The sequence below is a fragment of the Gobio gobio genome (genome assembly GCF_949357685.1).
Source record: "Gobio gobio genome assembly, chromosome: 5".
Taxonomy (NCBI): Eukaryota; Metazoa; Chordata; class Actinopteri; order Cypriniformes; family Gobionidae; genus Gobio; species Gobio gobio.
The window spans coordinates 20,978,481-20,996,043 of NC_137101.1; the positions used below are offsets into that span (position 1 = coordinate 20,978,481).

The following is a 17,563-nucleotide window of genomic DNA, read 5'->3' on the forward strand; positions in this document are numbered from 1 at the left end:
AGAAATCACACTCATTGTGCTACAGCATGTATTATACATTTTATATTATACGTTTATTTAGCAAACTATCAATTTATATAATGAAATCATTACAGTTAAATCTAACATTAGTATATATAAACATAATAATAATTTGCTTAAACGAAAGAACCTTACAACGTATTTGTTTTGAAAGTGGTATTGAGTAAACTAAATAATAAAAATAACACAAATTTTTTTTTTTCTCAAACTCATAAAATCGTCGTGCTTATCTGTACTTTGTCTCGTTATGTTGTAGTTACAGAAATCACCACTAGAGAGGGCGCTTGCTTGACATCCATCAGTTTTCAGTGTAGGTCCATTCAGTCTTTTCATATTTTTTAACATTTATTTCTTGCTTTAACATTTTTTTTTACACCATTCAACAAATAACAAATGAACAGAAGTGAATATATTAAATAAAAGCCCCCAGCACCGACCTTTTACACGTAAGCTACAGCATCTCTCTTCAGCCTTTCGATTAGGCCAGTAATTTGTAGTCATGCACAACAGCAAATTTCCAGTCACTGAATATCCTCAACAACTAAGAAAGCTAGTAAGAGATGTTTAAATTTAGATGTACATTTTTATCGGAGTGCTGTATTACTGGCTGTGATGTCTCCGTAACAAATAATGCAAAACAACCTTTCTATATCACTAACACTTCCAAATCAACACAACAAACACTGGAAGTTCACTTCTTTACTGACCATCATGTACTTGTTATTTGGTTAACATTTTATCCATCTTATGTTAATTTTGCAGACAATATGCTAATATTTTTGCAAATTAGCCAATTACTTGTATCCTTTTAAACCCTGTAGCTTTGTAAAACTTGTAAAGCACGTTTTATCATGATTGACCTTCCCTTAAAAACCACTGATTGAAGCTACATCTTGCATGTCTTATAACAGAACTACAAAAATGGTTGCATAGGTGAACAATGCTCACACTCAAACAAAACTGAATTAACTACATCACTTTGGGTGGATGAAATGCACAGGAACAGGTAGAGGAGGGCTGGCTGCTCACTAGCACTGACATAAACCCCAAGTTCATCAAGTTTCTTCTAGGTAGGTTGCATTGCAATCATACAACAAAACAACTGCACAAATACACTTGTGGGAAATATTCAGCATCAGGTAGTTAACTATATTATACAGTATACAGTGTGTCTAACAATGTGCATCTCATTTGGGTCTATACAGATTACCTGGGGGGAAGAAACTAAAAAGTGACAGAGAAATCAACTTTATTGCAGTTTTGTCACCTAAGAGGTTTGAGGTTAAAACACCCTCTGTTTTCTAAACATAAGGCTTCAGTGATGTACTGTATATACTTCCCTTTTTATAATCTGCGACCCTGTTTGATCCAGTGTTGAAGAGAATTTGGACAACCTTTGTGTCTCCTTTTAGCTGAGCAGCAGGACAGGAGAGTCTCTCCATATGTTTGGCCATATAATTATGATGCTTTTTTTTTTTTTCATTTTCCTTTTTATCGTCACCAGGGACTCCTCTGAGAACAGGTCTACTGTGTAGCACAAAGCGGCAGTGCATAAGCTTTTCATCTGCAGACATCTGCGTATGAATTGTCATTTACATTCTAATCCTTCTCTTCCAGACCATCGGTTTCAGTTTCACGCCTTGCCCGCCTTCATGTAAGTGGGGATGGTGCCACGCTGTGTTAATCCCTCAAAGCGTTTGTAGGTGTAGTTGAGGAAAACCCAGTCCTTGGACTTGAAGTCTGGTTCGGTTACATTTGTCACTGAAATGAGTGGTGAAAAGGATAGTCAGAACAACCAATAGAGACATGAAATGCCTACATTACTATATAGTTTGGGTCATAAATATATGTAAATTAATTGTGTTATATCCATTGCACATGGTCTGTCTGGAGTCTAAAGAAATGACTGGGTTTCTTCCTAGGTAAACAGCATACATCAAGAGAATGGAACTACTTTCAATTTTTAAAAAGGACCCTTGATCCCTGAGCACTAAAGGTAAGGATGCATTTTATTCTGTAAATTTATTATAACTCAATACCGTCTACTTTGTGTACTCAAAACTTTATGTTAATAAGTAGATTCCATATTATTGTACTTTGTACAGTATATTGATGCCCTACACATATACTGTACATTTGTTAAATTAAATAAAACTTTTTTCAATATTTAAATATTAACAACATGCCTTATATTACTTTTAAATCCAAAACCACTATTCTAAAAACCCACAGGAAATTTCTGAAGGAACATAATTTAGCAAAGCTTAAGCATGCTTAACAATAACCAAACTTAGCTTGACCATCTGGGACACTGATACGAAACAGCTCTGATTTTAAAGTGCTCAAGCATTTAAAGCGGCAGACAACATAACTGCAGTGAGCACTGATCAACAAAGTGGCATTGTCTGTTGGTGTGGATGCTAATATAGTTATCTTATTAGAGAACTATATCAGTGCTTAAAGTGGAAAAAAAGTGGAATATGATAATCACATTTGATATTTTATACATACAAATTTATTCATATTTTGCAGCCAAGCTTATGGTCTTTGAAAATCAGCCAGTTGTTCTAGGAGCAAAAATACATAATTTGGTCCCTCGACCAACAGTCGGGCCACTCATGGTTACTGATGTTATTGTTAACATCGTCATTGTCTGTGGTAGTAGCAGTAACGTTAGCTCCTGCTGCAGGTGTTTGTGCTGCGCTACAGCAGATTGCTCATTAGTACCGCTGGTTAGCTTAGTTTGCGGCTCACGGACAGTGTTTAAATAAATTTTCTCTGGTTGAAGTTCTGTGTCTGACTCACGCGTCCTTTTGGTCCCCTTCTGAAGCCAGGCTAAAATAATAATCACAGAACTGTATGATAGTAATATGGAATTCCTTGCACGACTAGCCTTTACATTAGGTGTCAATGTCATTCATTCAGGTTATTCAAATTAGTATCATAAAATAGAACTTCCGATAGGGTAGACTGACTCTGCTTGCATTCACGTGATTTGTCGAGATGAGGGGTAATTCATTGACATCTTGACTCTAAAAGTACTGGCAACATGTGCACTGAACTATATAATATATAATATGGTTATCGTTTTAGTTATTTTTGCTGTGAACAGGCCTTAAATGTGTGGAGATGCACAATTTCAATGCCAATTCAAAATAATTTCTACGTTTTACACGAACTTCTGATTATGTCTAAGTTTTTACTTATCAAAAATGGTTTACGGTACCTGGCTGTAGAATATCTGACTCTGGAAAGTCGTCAAAGTTGGATGTATCATCAATACTCTTGATGTCAATGGAAATAGCAGCAGGTCTCTCTCTGTGAGCAGTAAAACAGTTACATTTCATTTGATTACATTAACATAGCCAAAATACTAGATGACACTGTGATGATGTAAAGAACATCAAGTGTGTGCGCAGATGTACCTGATATGCTCCCAGTCCACAGACTCAAAGAAAAGGTGAGATTTGATTTCATCCACACTTCCTGATCCAATCCTGTTTTCTGCATCTGTGCAATACCTGAAAACATAAATCACACAGTTTGGTCAGATCAAATGATCTCAAGTAATGACAAGCTAGTTTTTGAAAGCGGCGGTATTCTTTACTTGAAGGAAACAATCATTTTAACCTCAAAAGTTCAGTAGTGTTTTGTTTTCAAAAAGTAAATTGACTGCTTTCTCCTATGCTGTTTGTGTTACAGATACGGCAATGTCTCTGACCTAAGGATCAAGTCCTTGGCTCTCTCTGAAATGGGGACTTCTGGGGGGAAAATTAGCGTTTCTCGCCAGTTCATGACCTTCCTGTAGGTTTCCTGTGGCGTCTCGGAACAGAAGGGTGGGTAGCCTGGAACAGGAAAACAAAACAAATACCTGTTTCAGCGCAGGAAAAAGCTACAGTAAAAGGCTTTTACAGAAAGCGACCACTGGCCTGATATGAACCCGTTCATTAGTGTTTATTATTTGAAGTAACTAACCTATTAACATCTCATACATTATCACTCCAAGAGACCACCAGTCACAAAGCTTATTGTAGCCCGTCTGCATGAAGACCTCAGGGGCAATATAGTCAGGCGTCCCGACGGTTGAATATGCCTGTATATGAGAGGAATGAGTCATTGATACTACCAGGAATTTTCTGTTCTGTAACACAAAAATGCTCTCTTACCAGCTGTCTTCGGTTTTTCTTCCATGTTTCTGCTTTCCTTTTTGAATTCATGTTTTGGAAGGCTAAAGGAGGTTGAAACAGAGTAAATACAGTTAATTTTATCTTTAAAAAAGTCATACTTTTTTATCCCTTGAGGGTCCACTTATAACAGCAGGTTGCGACTATATCTTGAGCGCAAAATTCTAAAATCACATAAAACATTTGCGAATAAAGCAGTGTTCATCACGTGTTCAGGAGAAAAAAGAAGTCACTTCCTGGGAAATTGTCGTAAAATATCTGTAATAAAAATGGAAGTTGCTGCAATCAGGGTAAAATCATTGTAAAGTGAGTGCGCAGACAAAATTCTGTCATGGTAACTTGCTTTTGGATGGCAGGATTTTGGTAATGCAATCATGCGAGTAGCTGAGTGCTAAATCATTCTGATGACAGACTTTGGCTCAGGCATTTCAGAATGATCAAACCAACATTTGAGATGCTGTGCAATGAAATTGGTCCACTGGTTAGTCCAGTTATCCAATAACATCCACTGTTGAGGCAAAGTCACCTGAGTTTTTTTGTTAAAGCGAGGAATTTATTTGGTGTTTCCATCGTAGCTTGTGCATATCTTCTTATCAGATGAAAAAAATTATTTATGCACACTTTTAGAATTGAAAGAATAAAAAAAAAATTGAATTAGAAATCTTGGCGTTTTTATCCAGCGTTTTTTTATTTATGTAATATCCCAAAATGTGCATAAAAATAGGTGGATGGAAACTTAGCTACTGATTTTTTATGTGTTTCGAAGTCAGATGAAATGATCAGGGACCCTGTTGAAAATAAACTTCAGCCAGATCACTTCGCAAAGTTGTGATTCTCTTAGCACAACATCCCACATTAAGAGCACAAAATCCCACATTTTGCCTTTATTGGTAATTCGTGTATCCTACTTCTATTACCTCACATTCACTGGGAAGAAAAGCTTTTTGAATATTGAACAGGCATCATCTATAAATGGTCTTTTTAGACTGAGAAGGAAATTACAATAGTGGTTAACTGTTGTGACCACTGATTTACTGGATAAAATATTTGTTTTTGAATATTTACCCAATTCTACCCAATAAAATGCATCTAATTCTACCCAATAAAATATTTTAGAGCTTGGCATAACTAGACAAATGTATATTCATTATATAATGGCCATGGAGTTATAAGATTTTATTCATTTACATGACTTTTCCTTGTCTAGAAATTACATTTTTAAAATGATTCTTCCTCAAATATTCGGGTTTTTCAAGAAAAATAAGAACTAAGATCTAGATTTTTAGTTGTTTTTCTTATTTTGAATAATTTTAAGTCACCCTTGGATGTTTGTTGAGGCTCCCTAACCACTCAGATATGACGTCTTTAATTTTTTTGTTGTAAAATATTTTTTATTATGGTTTTCTGTGTAATTTGTGTATGTTGGTTACTCACAGAAGTCACTAGGAGGGTTGTGAGTGAGGTTCCGGTAAAATTCAGTTCGATGGGCCTTCTTCAAGCCTGTGCAGAGGCCAAAGTCAGACAGTTTGACATGGCCCTAGAAATCATAAAGACACAGTCTGTTATGAGGTGTACAGTTTCATAGAGTACCCACTCAAAAATGATACTTTGTTTGTGTGTGAGTAAATAACAGAGATAAAGATGAATTCCCACCCGGGAGTCAAGAAGCAAGTTGTCAGGTTTGATGTCTCTGTGAATGAAGCCCAGCTGGTGAATGGAGTCAATAGCCAGAACCGTCTCTGCGATATAAAACTGCGTAGCTTCTTCCGACAGTGTGTCTTTCTTCATTAGCAGAGTCATCATATCTCCTGAACACACACACAAGAGTTACAGCCTCTGGCAAGCTGCTCTAAAAATAGGACTTTCCATAGCGCTGCTATGAGCAGATTGTCGTTAGTACTTTTCCAGTTCTTAATCTCTCACTGTTACATCAGTAAAAAACATGTGACATTTTGTACATCTGTCCTCACCTCCAGGCAGAAACTCCATGATGAGATACAGATTGCGTTTATCTTGAAAGCTGTAGAACATCTTTACTACCCAGGCACCATCAGCCTCCACCAGGATATCTCTCTCGGCCCGGATATGAGCCACCTGCCCCAGGGAGACATACAGGTGAGGAGAGATATTATCAGTGGATCGGTATGACTATCGGAGATGGCTGAATTAAATGGAATCGAATGTCCATACCTGCTCTTTCTCTAACATGTCTGCTTTCCTGAGGATCTTCATGGCATAAATGTGACCAGTGTCCTTTTTCTGAACCAGGCGCACCTGAATACAGCACAACATTTTGGGAGAACCATTGGCATTTTCAATGAAATGTAAGTTCAACTTTACTTCATAGGGATCAAAAACCTTTCTGCCGTATCCCCCAGAGTTAGATAAGTCCATACATACCATTTTCATCTCTGTGCGTGCCATAACTCTGTCTGACGCACCCACCACTAGCCTAGCTTAGCACAAAGACTGGCGGTAAACGGCTCCAGCTAGCTGTGATATTACACAGCACCTGAAAATAGGCTAACTTCCGTCAACATAACCAACGTGACAACCTGCTTGCACAGAGATCGTGCTGGGGACTATTTTCAGGCGTTGCGTAATATCATTGCGCCGCTGCACCCATGGTACGGCAGCAAAGTTCCTTGATTACTACTAAGGAATGAGAGTATAGTTCCTAGCCATATCGGTCTAGAAAATCGCAACTTTTCATTTTCCGTCGGTCTTAGTACAGAATGTAACTATACACATCACAACATGTAAATAGGAAAATGTTGGCGATATTTTGTCACTTATTGAGCAGTAGGCTAGCTGGAGCCATTTACCTCCAGTCTTTGTGCTAAGCTAGGCTAGCGGTGGGTGCGTCAGACAGAGTTATGGCACGCACAGAGATTAAAATTTTATGTATGGACTTATCTAACTCTGGGGGATACGGTGAATAAGCTAAAGTCCCAAAAAGTCGGCGTGTTCCTTTAAATGACACTATTAAAAACATTTGTATTAATTGAAATAAAGCTGAAATAAAATATAAAAAGATACAAAATATAAATATTAGATGAAAAACTTAAACTAAACAAACATTTTGAAATGTTGCACAGGCAATTAACTGAAATATGTTTAAGTACTAAAGTTACTGAAATAAAGATAAATTAAAATGTACCAATATTAAGCAAAAATAATAAATAACAAAATTATTAAACTAAAATTAAAACTGAAAATATTAAAAAAAAATGCTAATTCAAACTATAACAGTATATAAATTATACTAAATAACACTGGTACAAACACAATGGCTCTGTTTCAAGTCCTAGAGAGCTACCTAACTAGACAACATTTTAGGCATTATATGTGTGCTCCTAAAAGTAGGCATCAACATTATGATGACTCATTTTCTAAAGCCGGGGACACACTTAATGACTAGCTGAAACATTCTAAGACTGAACTGAACACACTATATGATTTTAAATGCACTGAACACAACTGGCACAGACCCAGCGCATTTGGGCATGATCAGTCGGATGTATCAAATTACATTCATAATCGGCCTTACAATTGTTAAATGTGTCCCTGGCTTAAGGGTTAGTTTTTCATTTTACTTCATGGAAAAGAACATTCCAGAATGCATTGCACAAGCTCAGATTCATATGGCAGGCAAGTTGAGAGAACGGTTATAAACACTTATATTTCATTGAATTCTGAAAAATCCACCTAAAACAAGTCTGCGTAATGTCAAACTCTGCTGGACTTGATTGTGAGTCAAGTCTCCACTTCACATGAAGAGAGCTATTTATGTGGTATTTATGTATCAGTCACTTCCATTTCAGCTAGGTTGATGCCTAAAAAGTACACGTCAAAGTTTGGAACAGAGCAATAGACACACCTCTCCAAATGCTCCTCTCCCAATCACTTTGAGGGACTCAAAGTCATCGAGACCAAGCCGGGTCCTTTTGAGCCTCAGAAACTCGGTCTCCTTACGAGCGTGCAGAGAGCGCCTCATACTCTTCTACGACAAAAAAAAACAGACACTATCTTGAATACTCTATTAGTCATGGTCATACATTAAACCTCAATGGTGAACTCAAAGCAAGGTACTAAGCACAAAGCACACAGTTTGAGTCCTATTCAAACCACTTTGCAAATAAGCAAAACAGGTTTTTTCTTAGTTGACACTTCTGTGATAACTAACTCAGGAAGTCATTCAATAATGCGAAGTAGCTCTATGGTCAGCAAGGGCATCTCACCTCTTCATCAGGTAAACCCTCCTCATCCATCACCTTCTCCAGCTTCTTCTGCCTGAAACGGGGGGAATGGCTGCATTATGACCAGTCACAACAAATGAGCTTTATTCTGATCAAATAATAACACTTGATTGAATTGACATGTTGAGTGATACGGTTGGAGGAAGCAGGTGTAGTGGGTCGTTGTTGCCATGATTACCTCATCTCCCGCTCCTCGTGCTGGGTGAGCAGGGTGCTGTAGAAGTGCTCCAGCGTCAGTTTGGCCACGGTGACTCTCTCGCGTGTATGGTTGCTCATCGGGAGGGGCGCTGCCATGCCTCCCGTCATGGCCACGCTGGTCTGTAACAGGAAAATCGTTTGCAAAGCAGAGTTCTCTGAATACAAATGAATGCAACCTCCACCAAAGAGCCCTACTAATGAACAAAACACATGTATGTCTACATATACTGGAATATTTAATTATTACAACAATAATTGTAAATAGTTTCATTGCAAATTATATTTTTTTATTGTAGCTCATTAATGTAATTATTAAAAAAATATTAATAATTATCTTCATCATCACAAGTCACAGCACCCCCACGAACAACAATAAACAAATATAGCCAAATGATTAATTATAAGATTTATTTATTAATATTATTTTAACAATTTAATTTTGTAATTCAAGGTTAATATAGTTAAAAACAACTAAAACCATTAAAAAGCCAAAACATTTTTGTTATATTTTCAATGAAATCGGAGAGATTTCATTCCCTCCACTGGCAGTCTACGCAATAGCACTTTGACGCTTCAAAACGTTCATAAAGAGATTGTAAAACTAATTCATATCAATTGAGGAGGTTTAGTCCAAATTTATTGAAGCGACACAATCGCTTTATATGATGAACAGATTGAATTTAGGCTTTTATTCACGTATAAACATTGATCAGCGAACATAAACACAAGCTCAACCGAACCTGCTTAACTCGCGAGAACAAATCTCATTTGTGGAAGCTCAAAGGCGTTGCGACACGAGAATGGAACATGCTTGAGCTTCCGTTTACCACAAATGATGTGCGAGTTGATGAATGTTTATATGTGATAAAAGCCTATATTAAATCTGTTCATCATATATAAATCGATCGTGTCTCTTCAGTAAATTTTGACTAAACCACTCAATTTTTATGGTTTATGCCTATGTTTTTGAAGCTCCAAAGTAATAGTTGTGTAGCTGTCAACGGAGGGTCAGAAATCTTTCCGATTTGATTAAATTGCTTGTTTATTTGTATTCCGAAGATGGACGAAAGTCTTATGGCTTGACATGAGGGTTCGTAAACGATGACAGAATTTACATTTTTGGGTGAACGAACCCTTTAACTAAAACTAAAACGGATATTATGACGAATTCAAAACAAATTCAAAATATTAATCAGAACTACACCGCAATAATACTAAAATAACACTGCCTGCCGTAAATTAAAATAGAGGCCAGCTCGTTCATTATCGCTACGAGTGGGTTTCTCTCATTGGTGAGAACGTGAAAAAACCCGGAGTGGAGTGAATTCAGAACGCTTTCACGTCGCAAAATCCATTTACGCTGTTCCGGACCGGCTTTCAGTCTGTGCGCGTTGCTACTTGGATACAAGCACAACTTTCGAACCATTTTCGTTGACAGAGAAGAATTATGGCGACCAGTTTTTGCCTGAAAAGTGAGTTATTCGGTACTATTAATTACTTGTTTATGAAACGGTCTTTTATGCAATATCACGTAAACAAGAGTGTTGTTATTCAGAAGATGAATAACCGAATCGCTCTAGTGATTTAGCATTTTTAATGTCTAAGCATTGTTTACATTACCCGCTCGGGACTGCACCTGCTCGTGCTGCGGTCACTGATGTTGAATGTTGGGAAAAGGCAAACTTGATTTGAGCGCGCTCGGCCTCGCGTCTGCGTGCTTGACCTTGCGGACGTGACATGCAGTTTGACAGGTTTATAAAAAAAACTGATACATTGCCGCGGATACACCACACCGATGGTCGTATGTAATGAAGACTGAAATGTATCAAAATATCTTCTCTATCAAAAACACACAACATCGTTCGTAATAGATAGGTGATATATAACAAAACAAAAAAACATTGCGATTATCACACATTTGCTTCTGTGTCATATATTATGAGCATCAGTCTGCATTTACAACAGCACCACTGTGATTTATTTCCACCATCATATTTGTAAATTCTCACCTCCCCGTCTTCCTCCAGATTAGACAGTTTGCCGGTTAACCGAGGACCAAAATAAGGTTAAAAAAGAAGCCAACTGAATGGCCGTGAGTTGAGTAGGCAGAGCCGAGTCGCTCAGTGATCGCTCATGTTTATTCTCTATTCAGGCTGATGTTTGTTGAGCGCTGCGGCGGAGCTGAGCTGACTCTGATGATCCACCTCCCCACACGCGCTCACCCTGACAAATCAAGAGTCCCTGACAGCCCATGACATTTTTCCAAAATAAAAGTTGGCAAGAAAGAGTATAACACAATAGAAACAATGAAGAATAATACAAATTGACAAAATACCCCATATACTAAAACATTTTACACCAAGCAAAACGGTTTATATTTGTTTTTACTCTCTTAGCGTTTATATATAAATATATTTAAAATGTAAAATATTTATTTAATGTTTATATTTATTTAATAATATATAAACACACACACACACACACACACACACACACACACACACACACACACACACACACACACACACACACACACACACACACACATATATATATATACACATATATGTGTGTGTGTGTGTGTGTGTGTGTGTGTGTGTGTGTTTATATATTATTAAATAAATATAAACATTAAATAAATATTTTACATTTAAAAAAAAAAAAAAAAAAAAAAAAAATATATATATATATATATATATATATATATATATATATATATATATATATATATATATATATATATATATATATATATATATATATATATATATATATATATATAAACGCTTACAGAGTAAAAACAAATATAAACCATTTTGCTTGGTGTAAAATGTTGTGTGTGTATGTCAAATGTTATATAAATGTTTTGTAAATATCGTTTTATTTGTTGTCTGTAATTTACCGTCATCGCTGTTATAATTTTTCATTCAGATATAAATATAAATGGCATTATTTTATGTTAATGAAAAAATCACTACCTTTAAATTTTTTTGAATAATTAAGATTATTTAATAAATAATTTAAAGATTTTAAATGTTTTTTTAAATAATTATTTTATTCTCACCCAGGCTGCATTTATTTTATGAAAAAATACAGAAAAAAAATGTAATATTGTGAAATATTATTACTAGTTCTGGGTAATCGATTAATCGCGTCCAAAATAAAAGGTTGTGTTTACATAACATATGTGTGTGTACTGTGTATAATTATTATTCATATATAAATACACACTCCTTCATGTATATTTTTAAAGAAATATTTGCATATATATATATATATATATATATATACACTGTATATATTTATATAATTTATCTTTTATATATATATATAAATATTTTATATATACATATAACATTTTTCTTAAATATATACATGCATGTGTGTGTATTTACATATACTCAATAATTATACACAGTACACACACACATTATGTAAACACAAACTTTTATTTTGGACACGATTCATTTTAATGAATCGATTGCACAGCATTAACACAAATGAAGAGTGATCCTAATATGCTGATTTGGTGCTCAAGAAACATTTATTATAACTCTCAATGTAAAGAAGAAAAAAATGCTACTTAATATTTCTGTGGAAAATATGATGCATTTGCATTCAAAAGTTTATAATATATATATTTATTTCAGACCGCTGGTGTTCATCTTTTAACTCAAAAACATTTCAAAATTAAGTTTTGGGTGTACAATAAGACACATGGGATGTAATGCAATATTCACAGTGTCAGTAACAGTTACATTTAAAAAATAAACCACATACACTTACAAAAAAAAATATTCTTGTGCATTTATACCTGAGCAAAAACAGACACTACACACTATTTTTAATCTAAGAAAGTAAACATGACATATTTTTGTAATTTAATCTGACAGATTTTATAATGATCAATAAAGACGATAAAGCTCTGTGGAATTAATTATGCATAGTTATAATAATTATCACAAACATTTTTGCAAAGTTGCAGAACAGACAACCAAAAACAAAGGTTTAAATTACAAGACATCTTCCTGAAACAGCCTCTGAGAGACATTTTCATATAATTTATAAGTCCTACAATCATCTCTGGTGACAAAGACAGCTGTGAATAGCAAAGTTAAATATTGTTGTTTTTTCTCTCTCTCAAACACACACAAACACACACACACACACACACACACGTCTGGTTCATTATCTTTATGGGGACTCTCCATAGACATAATGGTTTTTACGAACTCTATATTCTATCCCGTTACACTAAACCCAGCACAGAAAACTTTCTGCATTACTTTTTCAAAACAACTCATTCGGTATGATTTATAAGCTTGTTTCCCCACGGTGACACGAGTCCCCATGATTCAGAGTGCATTCAGGTTGAAGTCCCTACCAGGATAGAAAAACATGTTCTCACACACACACACACACACACACACACACACACACCAATATCTTATCCACATTATGTGCACTCTTCTCCTGCTTCATATAGGCTAGAGAAACAGTCATGTACAGCTACTGGCCATAAATTCCCTTCTCTAATGTCACAGTTCAGTGTAGCTTAGTTTCTGTTCATCCTTGTCTGGGTCTCATTTTGGTCCGTCCTCATTGTTGATACTGATTTTTCACAGACGTTTTTGCAGATGGTTCAGAATCAGATACAGTGTCAAGACAAAGTCATAAAAGCCCAGCACTGTTTATAAAATCCACAAACTTGTAAAATGTAATGAGTAAAGCTACATACACTTTTTTGCAAAAATTGTGCGTTCTAGTTTAAACTCATATTATTGCTAATAAAAGCATGCTGTGTTGAGTGCGTGCACTATGGGTGACTCTCTTGGGCATTTAACAGGCCCTCTGTCATCGACGGATGAGTGCAGACACTGATAAACAGGCTAGGAACAGCATGATGGACAGGCTGATGGCCACAGCCCCTCCGCAGTCCTTGGCATTTTCCTAAAACAGACAAGATACACGGAATATGTACCAGAGATCTCTTAAAATCTTAGTCTGTAGACAGATTGTAATCAAAACGCAGCCTTGCCATTCATGTCTGAGAGCCGTCTAGTATGTGTGTGCTTACTTGAGGGTGGTAAGCATGACAAGACTCAGGCCTTCTTCGTATCTTCTGAGATCTCATGCGGTCACATTTGACTGAGGCATTGTGTGCTCAGCGGTTAAGAAAAAAAATGAAAAAGCAACGATAACAAAGAAAGCATCTTTATAGCACAAATATATATTTTTAAATAGTAGATACTTTGTTATACAGTTGGTGGCTTGTTTAAAAATGTATAAAGATATGTTTGAACATACATTTTATCTGATTTCCTTAAAGGAGCACCCAGAATTTTGTGTGAAATGTGTCATTTCTAATGAGGTTTATGTACTGGTTGCACCTCTAACTGACTAAATTGATCTCATTCAAAGCTGTGATTCATCTCTTCAGTCACACTGTGTGGTGGTCTGGGGAAACTGATTTAGCTGACGTTTTAAGGATATATTTAACCTCTTTGGGCTCCATGGTGATGGGTGGGTATTGTCGAGAACAGTCACAATCTGCCTGAATCACCACCAACAGCAAGTTACTGTCTGGAATCTGATTAATTACAAACACCCTGCGTGCAATAAAAGAAAGAGAGAGAGAGCGAGAGAGAGAGAGAGAGAGAGATCAAGTTAATGGCATTCTTATTGCACAACAAGTGTATTAAAAAGAATCCAGAGCTAAGGGACTCTTTTCAAACAACATTTCAATAACCACAAAATGTAGATACAAGTTACGAGAGCCGGGCGCAGAGTAGATGCTAGCGAAATGAAGTCTCGATGAACTAAGAAGGTGTCACAATTCCCCTGTGTCGCTGTGTTAAAGGACGTTGGTTTTGATATCCTTTTATCTTCATTCTTATATGTTCAGTTCCTGTGTATTTAGTTCCCTTTTCTCTTGCCTCCATTGTTATTTTGCTAGTTTCCATAGTTACCCTTGTCTGTCTATTATTTTTACTCCCTTGTCATTAAGGGGACAATTATACAACACTGTTTTCAACTAAAAACTCATTTTCTTTATGCGTTTTGGCCGTTTATTTATACGACAACAGCGTTTTCGGGGCCTGGCATAAATAATACAGCACTTTTAGTAATTTTCGCGGATCCGTGTAAATGAAAATGAAAACATTTCCACTTTTAGTACATCATTGTTGTATAAACGTCCCCCCTAGTGTATTTAAACCCTCAGTCATCCTCTGTTCATGATCTTTCTCATTATTGTTACTTGGGTTTATTAAGGGGCCGTTTACACAACACAGTTTTCAATTAAAAACAGTTAATTTACACAACAGCATTTTTGGGGCCTGAAAACACACAACTTTTCAAAGTGTACGTTTTTGAGAACGATACCATTATTGTCTCTGTGTAAACTACAAAAATGCGAAATGTGTGAAAACGGACGGCATGCGCATAACGTGTTCAGTCTAGGCGCGTAGTGTTTCTTTACAAAGTGACATTGACATTGAATAATACAGCGTCCGTTTTCGCGGATCCGTGTGAACGTTTGACGTTTTAATCTGTAGCCTACGTGAAATACAACTTTTCCGCTTTTATGACATCGTTGACGAGTAAACGTATCCTAAATGTGATTTCATCGTTCATCTGCGTCAAGTCTATTGAATCTGGATTACAGTGGCGGCTGGTCAATAGAGGGCGCTGGGGCGCCGCCCCCATCAAAATTACAGAAATATACATGTATACAAAAATGATATAAAAATGAAATAAAATAGTTTACTTATACGATGTGCCGGCTGTTAGTAAGAGCCTCAGCATTTAATAAAAACTGGCTTTGATCGGTTAACTATTTTATATGTTCTTCAATATATTTCATGCGGTTTAATGCGCGAGGGACGCCGGACAAATGGATGTCTATCTGAGTCCAAAAATCTACAGGCAGCATGTGACCTGAAGCTGGTCTTTAATTGGTTTCTTAAAGATCCTCCTCCGGACGCAGGTCGCTGCGTCCCTGTCGAATCAGAATTGGATGCGTGTTATTTTATCAAATCTGATTGGTTCTCGTCACCTGTCATTCAACTTTCCGTTCTTGGCAACTAAAGCGAAAGTGCGCGTGCGACACAGTCTCTCCGACTCCGCCAAAACCTTGTTAGGATGATTACTTTCGTAGAGATGGCAGCAGTTAAACCAAATTCTTTCACAAGGCGTTCGCTGGAAGAAAAAAAAGGATAAAGGATCCCGAACCAGACCAACGCGATTTACAAATCCAGCAGCAGGCCAGTGACAGAGGACGCAGCTGCACTCGGAGCTTCACGCGCTTGTTATGAGAAACGTAGGTGGCTGGCTGGATGTGTTGTTAGCAATGCCCTTTATTGCTTTCCCTGTCTTTTATTTCAAAGTATCGGTACTGAAGTTTTGTGGACAACAACGGGGGTAAGAGACCTCAAATATCTAACTGAATAATGCAAACGTCATGACACTACTGAGATGACTGACTTTGATCAGAGAGTCATTGAGAAATTTGCTGGCCAGAAAGAAAGGAGAGCAAAATGTATGTTCAAGTAGTCAACATGCTAGTCTGTTGTTGCGGTTTTCTTTTGTTTTTCCTTTCCTCATTCAATTATATGTGGGAAATGAATGTGTAAAAAGATAAAAGTGAAGACACTGTTTTCTCTTTAATGCTTGAAATTAGTCAACATGCATCTTGACACTTTCATATTTTTGGCATATCTGCTCTCTGTAACTCTATTCCAGTATATTCTTCCAGTATAGTCTTCACCACTAGAGGTCGTCAGAAAGACAGGAAACTACGAAGGCATATAAAATGACAGTGAGCATAGGGTTTTTGCTTAATATTAAAGTAAACTGATACATTAAGTATGAGAAAGCGTCCCCCTCTGTCTCTTGTGTCTTGTAATTGTGACTTTGTTCCACAATTATATATATTGCAACTATATATAATATGTCAAACTACAGTATTGAAAACTACAGTATGTGTTTATAAATCTAAGAAGAACTTGAGGCTCTCATAATTACAACTTTACATTTTGCAAATGTGACTTGCTGTTAATTAAAAAAAGGTATTTTGTTTTGAGATATAATGAAACCATTGCAAATCCATCCATGATCAAATGATCTATGGGTGTTCTTACTTTTGACATCTCCCACACTTGATCAGGCTGTTGGTTTCTTTGATTGACGGCTCGTAGATGAAGCTGGGATACTCAGTGTCACATGGCTGCAAAATGCCCCCCTTTGACTTCCTACCAGCTACAAAGCAAACCCACAGTTATCTAGAGTATGGATTAAAGAACGCAATGTCCTTTTATCATCAAATGCCATCAGCTGTAGGATACTTTCATTATAAGCTTTCAACAACACAAAAAATAAATCACTTTTGATCATGAAAAACAACATGACAAATCTTTCTCTGATCTCTCTTTTTCACACAGCACAAGCAATATCACACAGTGATGGAAACGTCACTTACATGAATGGAATAAGGCCTTGGCTGTGACACATCAAGATGGAGGGTTACAGAATTAAAGGAATAAGAGAGCAAGCGATGAAGATGAAGAAGGAAGACGGGAGACACAGGAACGGCCATACAAACAGGTGAGTAACAGATGAATAATTGCAGTATTTACATTAGTTTACTTTACACATACCCTCCACAAAGTGATCTGAATGCCAAAGACCATAGATGTTGAAGTCCAGTAAAAACCTGGCAGAGAGAAAACGTCTGATTTTACAAGGGATGAACTGAGTCACTGACATTTTAAAGAGCAGAAAAACAGCCACACTTACAACAAGAAGTTCGATAGGAACCATTTCAGTGCTGCCAGAAGATTATAAAAGGGCTGAGGGGGAAAAAGAAATAAAATGAATCATGATAGCATCCTTTCATTTCAG

General features: G+C 36.5%; 2 protein-coding genes across 2 annotated transcripts in view; both read right to left on the reverse strand.

Moving 5' to 3' along the window:
• Positions 1 to 361: 361 nt before the first annotated feature.
• stk38l (serine/threonine kinase 38 like) lies at positions 362 to 10,887 on the reverse strand. Its single transcript, XM_079817926.1, has 14 exons — positions 10,672 to 10,887; positions 8,643 to 8,782; positions 8,447 to 8,498; positions 8,086 to 8,208; positions 6,396 to 6,479; positions 6,176 to 6,299; positions 5,859 to 6,013; positions 5,640 to 5,742; positions 4,188 to 4,249; positions 3,997 to 4,114; positions 3,743 to 3,866; positions 3,447 to 3,542; positions 3,248 to 3,339; positions 362 to 1,782 (listed from the first exon to the last, which is right to left on the reverse strand). Exons 2-14 carry the CDS (start codon positions 8,768 to 8,770, stop codon positions 1,655 to 1,657), a joined length of 1,389 nt encoding a protein of 462 aa, XP_079674052.1. The 5' UTR covers positions 8,771 to 8,782; positions 10,672 to 10,887; the 3' UTR covers positions 362 to 1,654.
• Positions 10,888 to 12,094: 1,207 nt separating this feature from the next.
• The window catches only part of cacna2d4a (calcium channel, voltage-dependent, alpha 2/delta subunit 4a), a 51,852-nt gene continuing 46,383 nt past the window's right edge, over positions 12,095 to 17,563 (reverse strand). The window contains exons 34-40 of the mRNA XM_079816862.1: positions 17,459 to 17,511; positions 17,320 to 17,375; positions 17,142 to 17,162; positions 16,804 to 16,921; positions 14,156 to 14,271; positions 13,740 to 13,822; positions 12,095 to 13,612 (exon numbers count right to left, since the gene is read on the reverse strand). Of these exons, the coding sequence (XP_079672988.1) occupies positions 13,517 to 13,612; positions 13,740 to 13,822; positions 14,156 to 14,271; positions 16,804 to 16,921; positions 17,142 to 17,162; positions 17,320 to 17,375; positions 17,459 to 17,511 (543 nt within the window). The 3' untranslated portion in view covers positions 12,095 to 13,516. The remainder of the gene's footprint in view (positions 13,613 to 13,739; positions 13,823 to 14,155; positions 14,272 to 16,803; positions 16,922 to 17,141; positions 17,163 to 17,319; positions 17,376 to 17,458; positions 17,512 to 17,563) is intronic.

Coding starts and splice junctions, on each gene's coding strand:
- stk38l (XM_079817926.1), bottom strand. CDS start 8,770: ATGACGGGAGGCATGGCAGCGCCCCTCCCGATGAGCAACCATACACGC. Junction 6,300..6,395: donor ACATGTTAGAGAAAGAGCAG/GTATGGACATTC, acceptor TCCCTGGGGCAG/GTGGCTCATATCCGGGCCGA. Junction 5,743..5,858: donor ACTTGCTTCTTGACTCCCGG/GTGGGAATTCAT, acceptor TATGATTTCTAG/GGCCATGTCAAACTGTCTGA.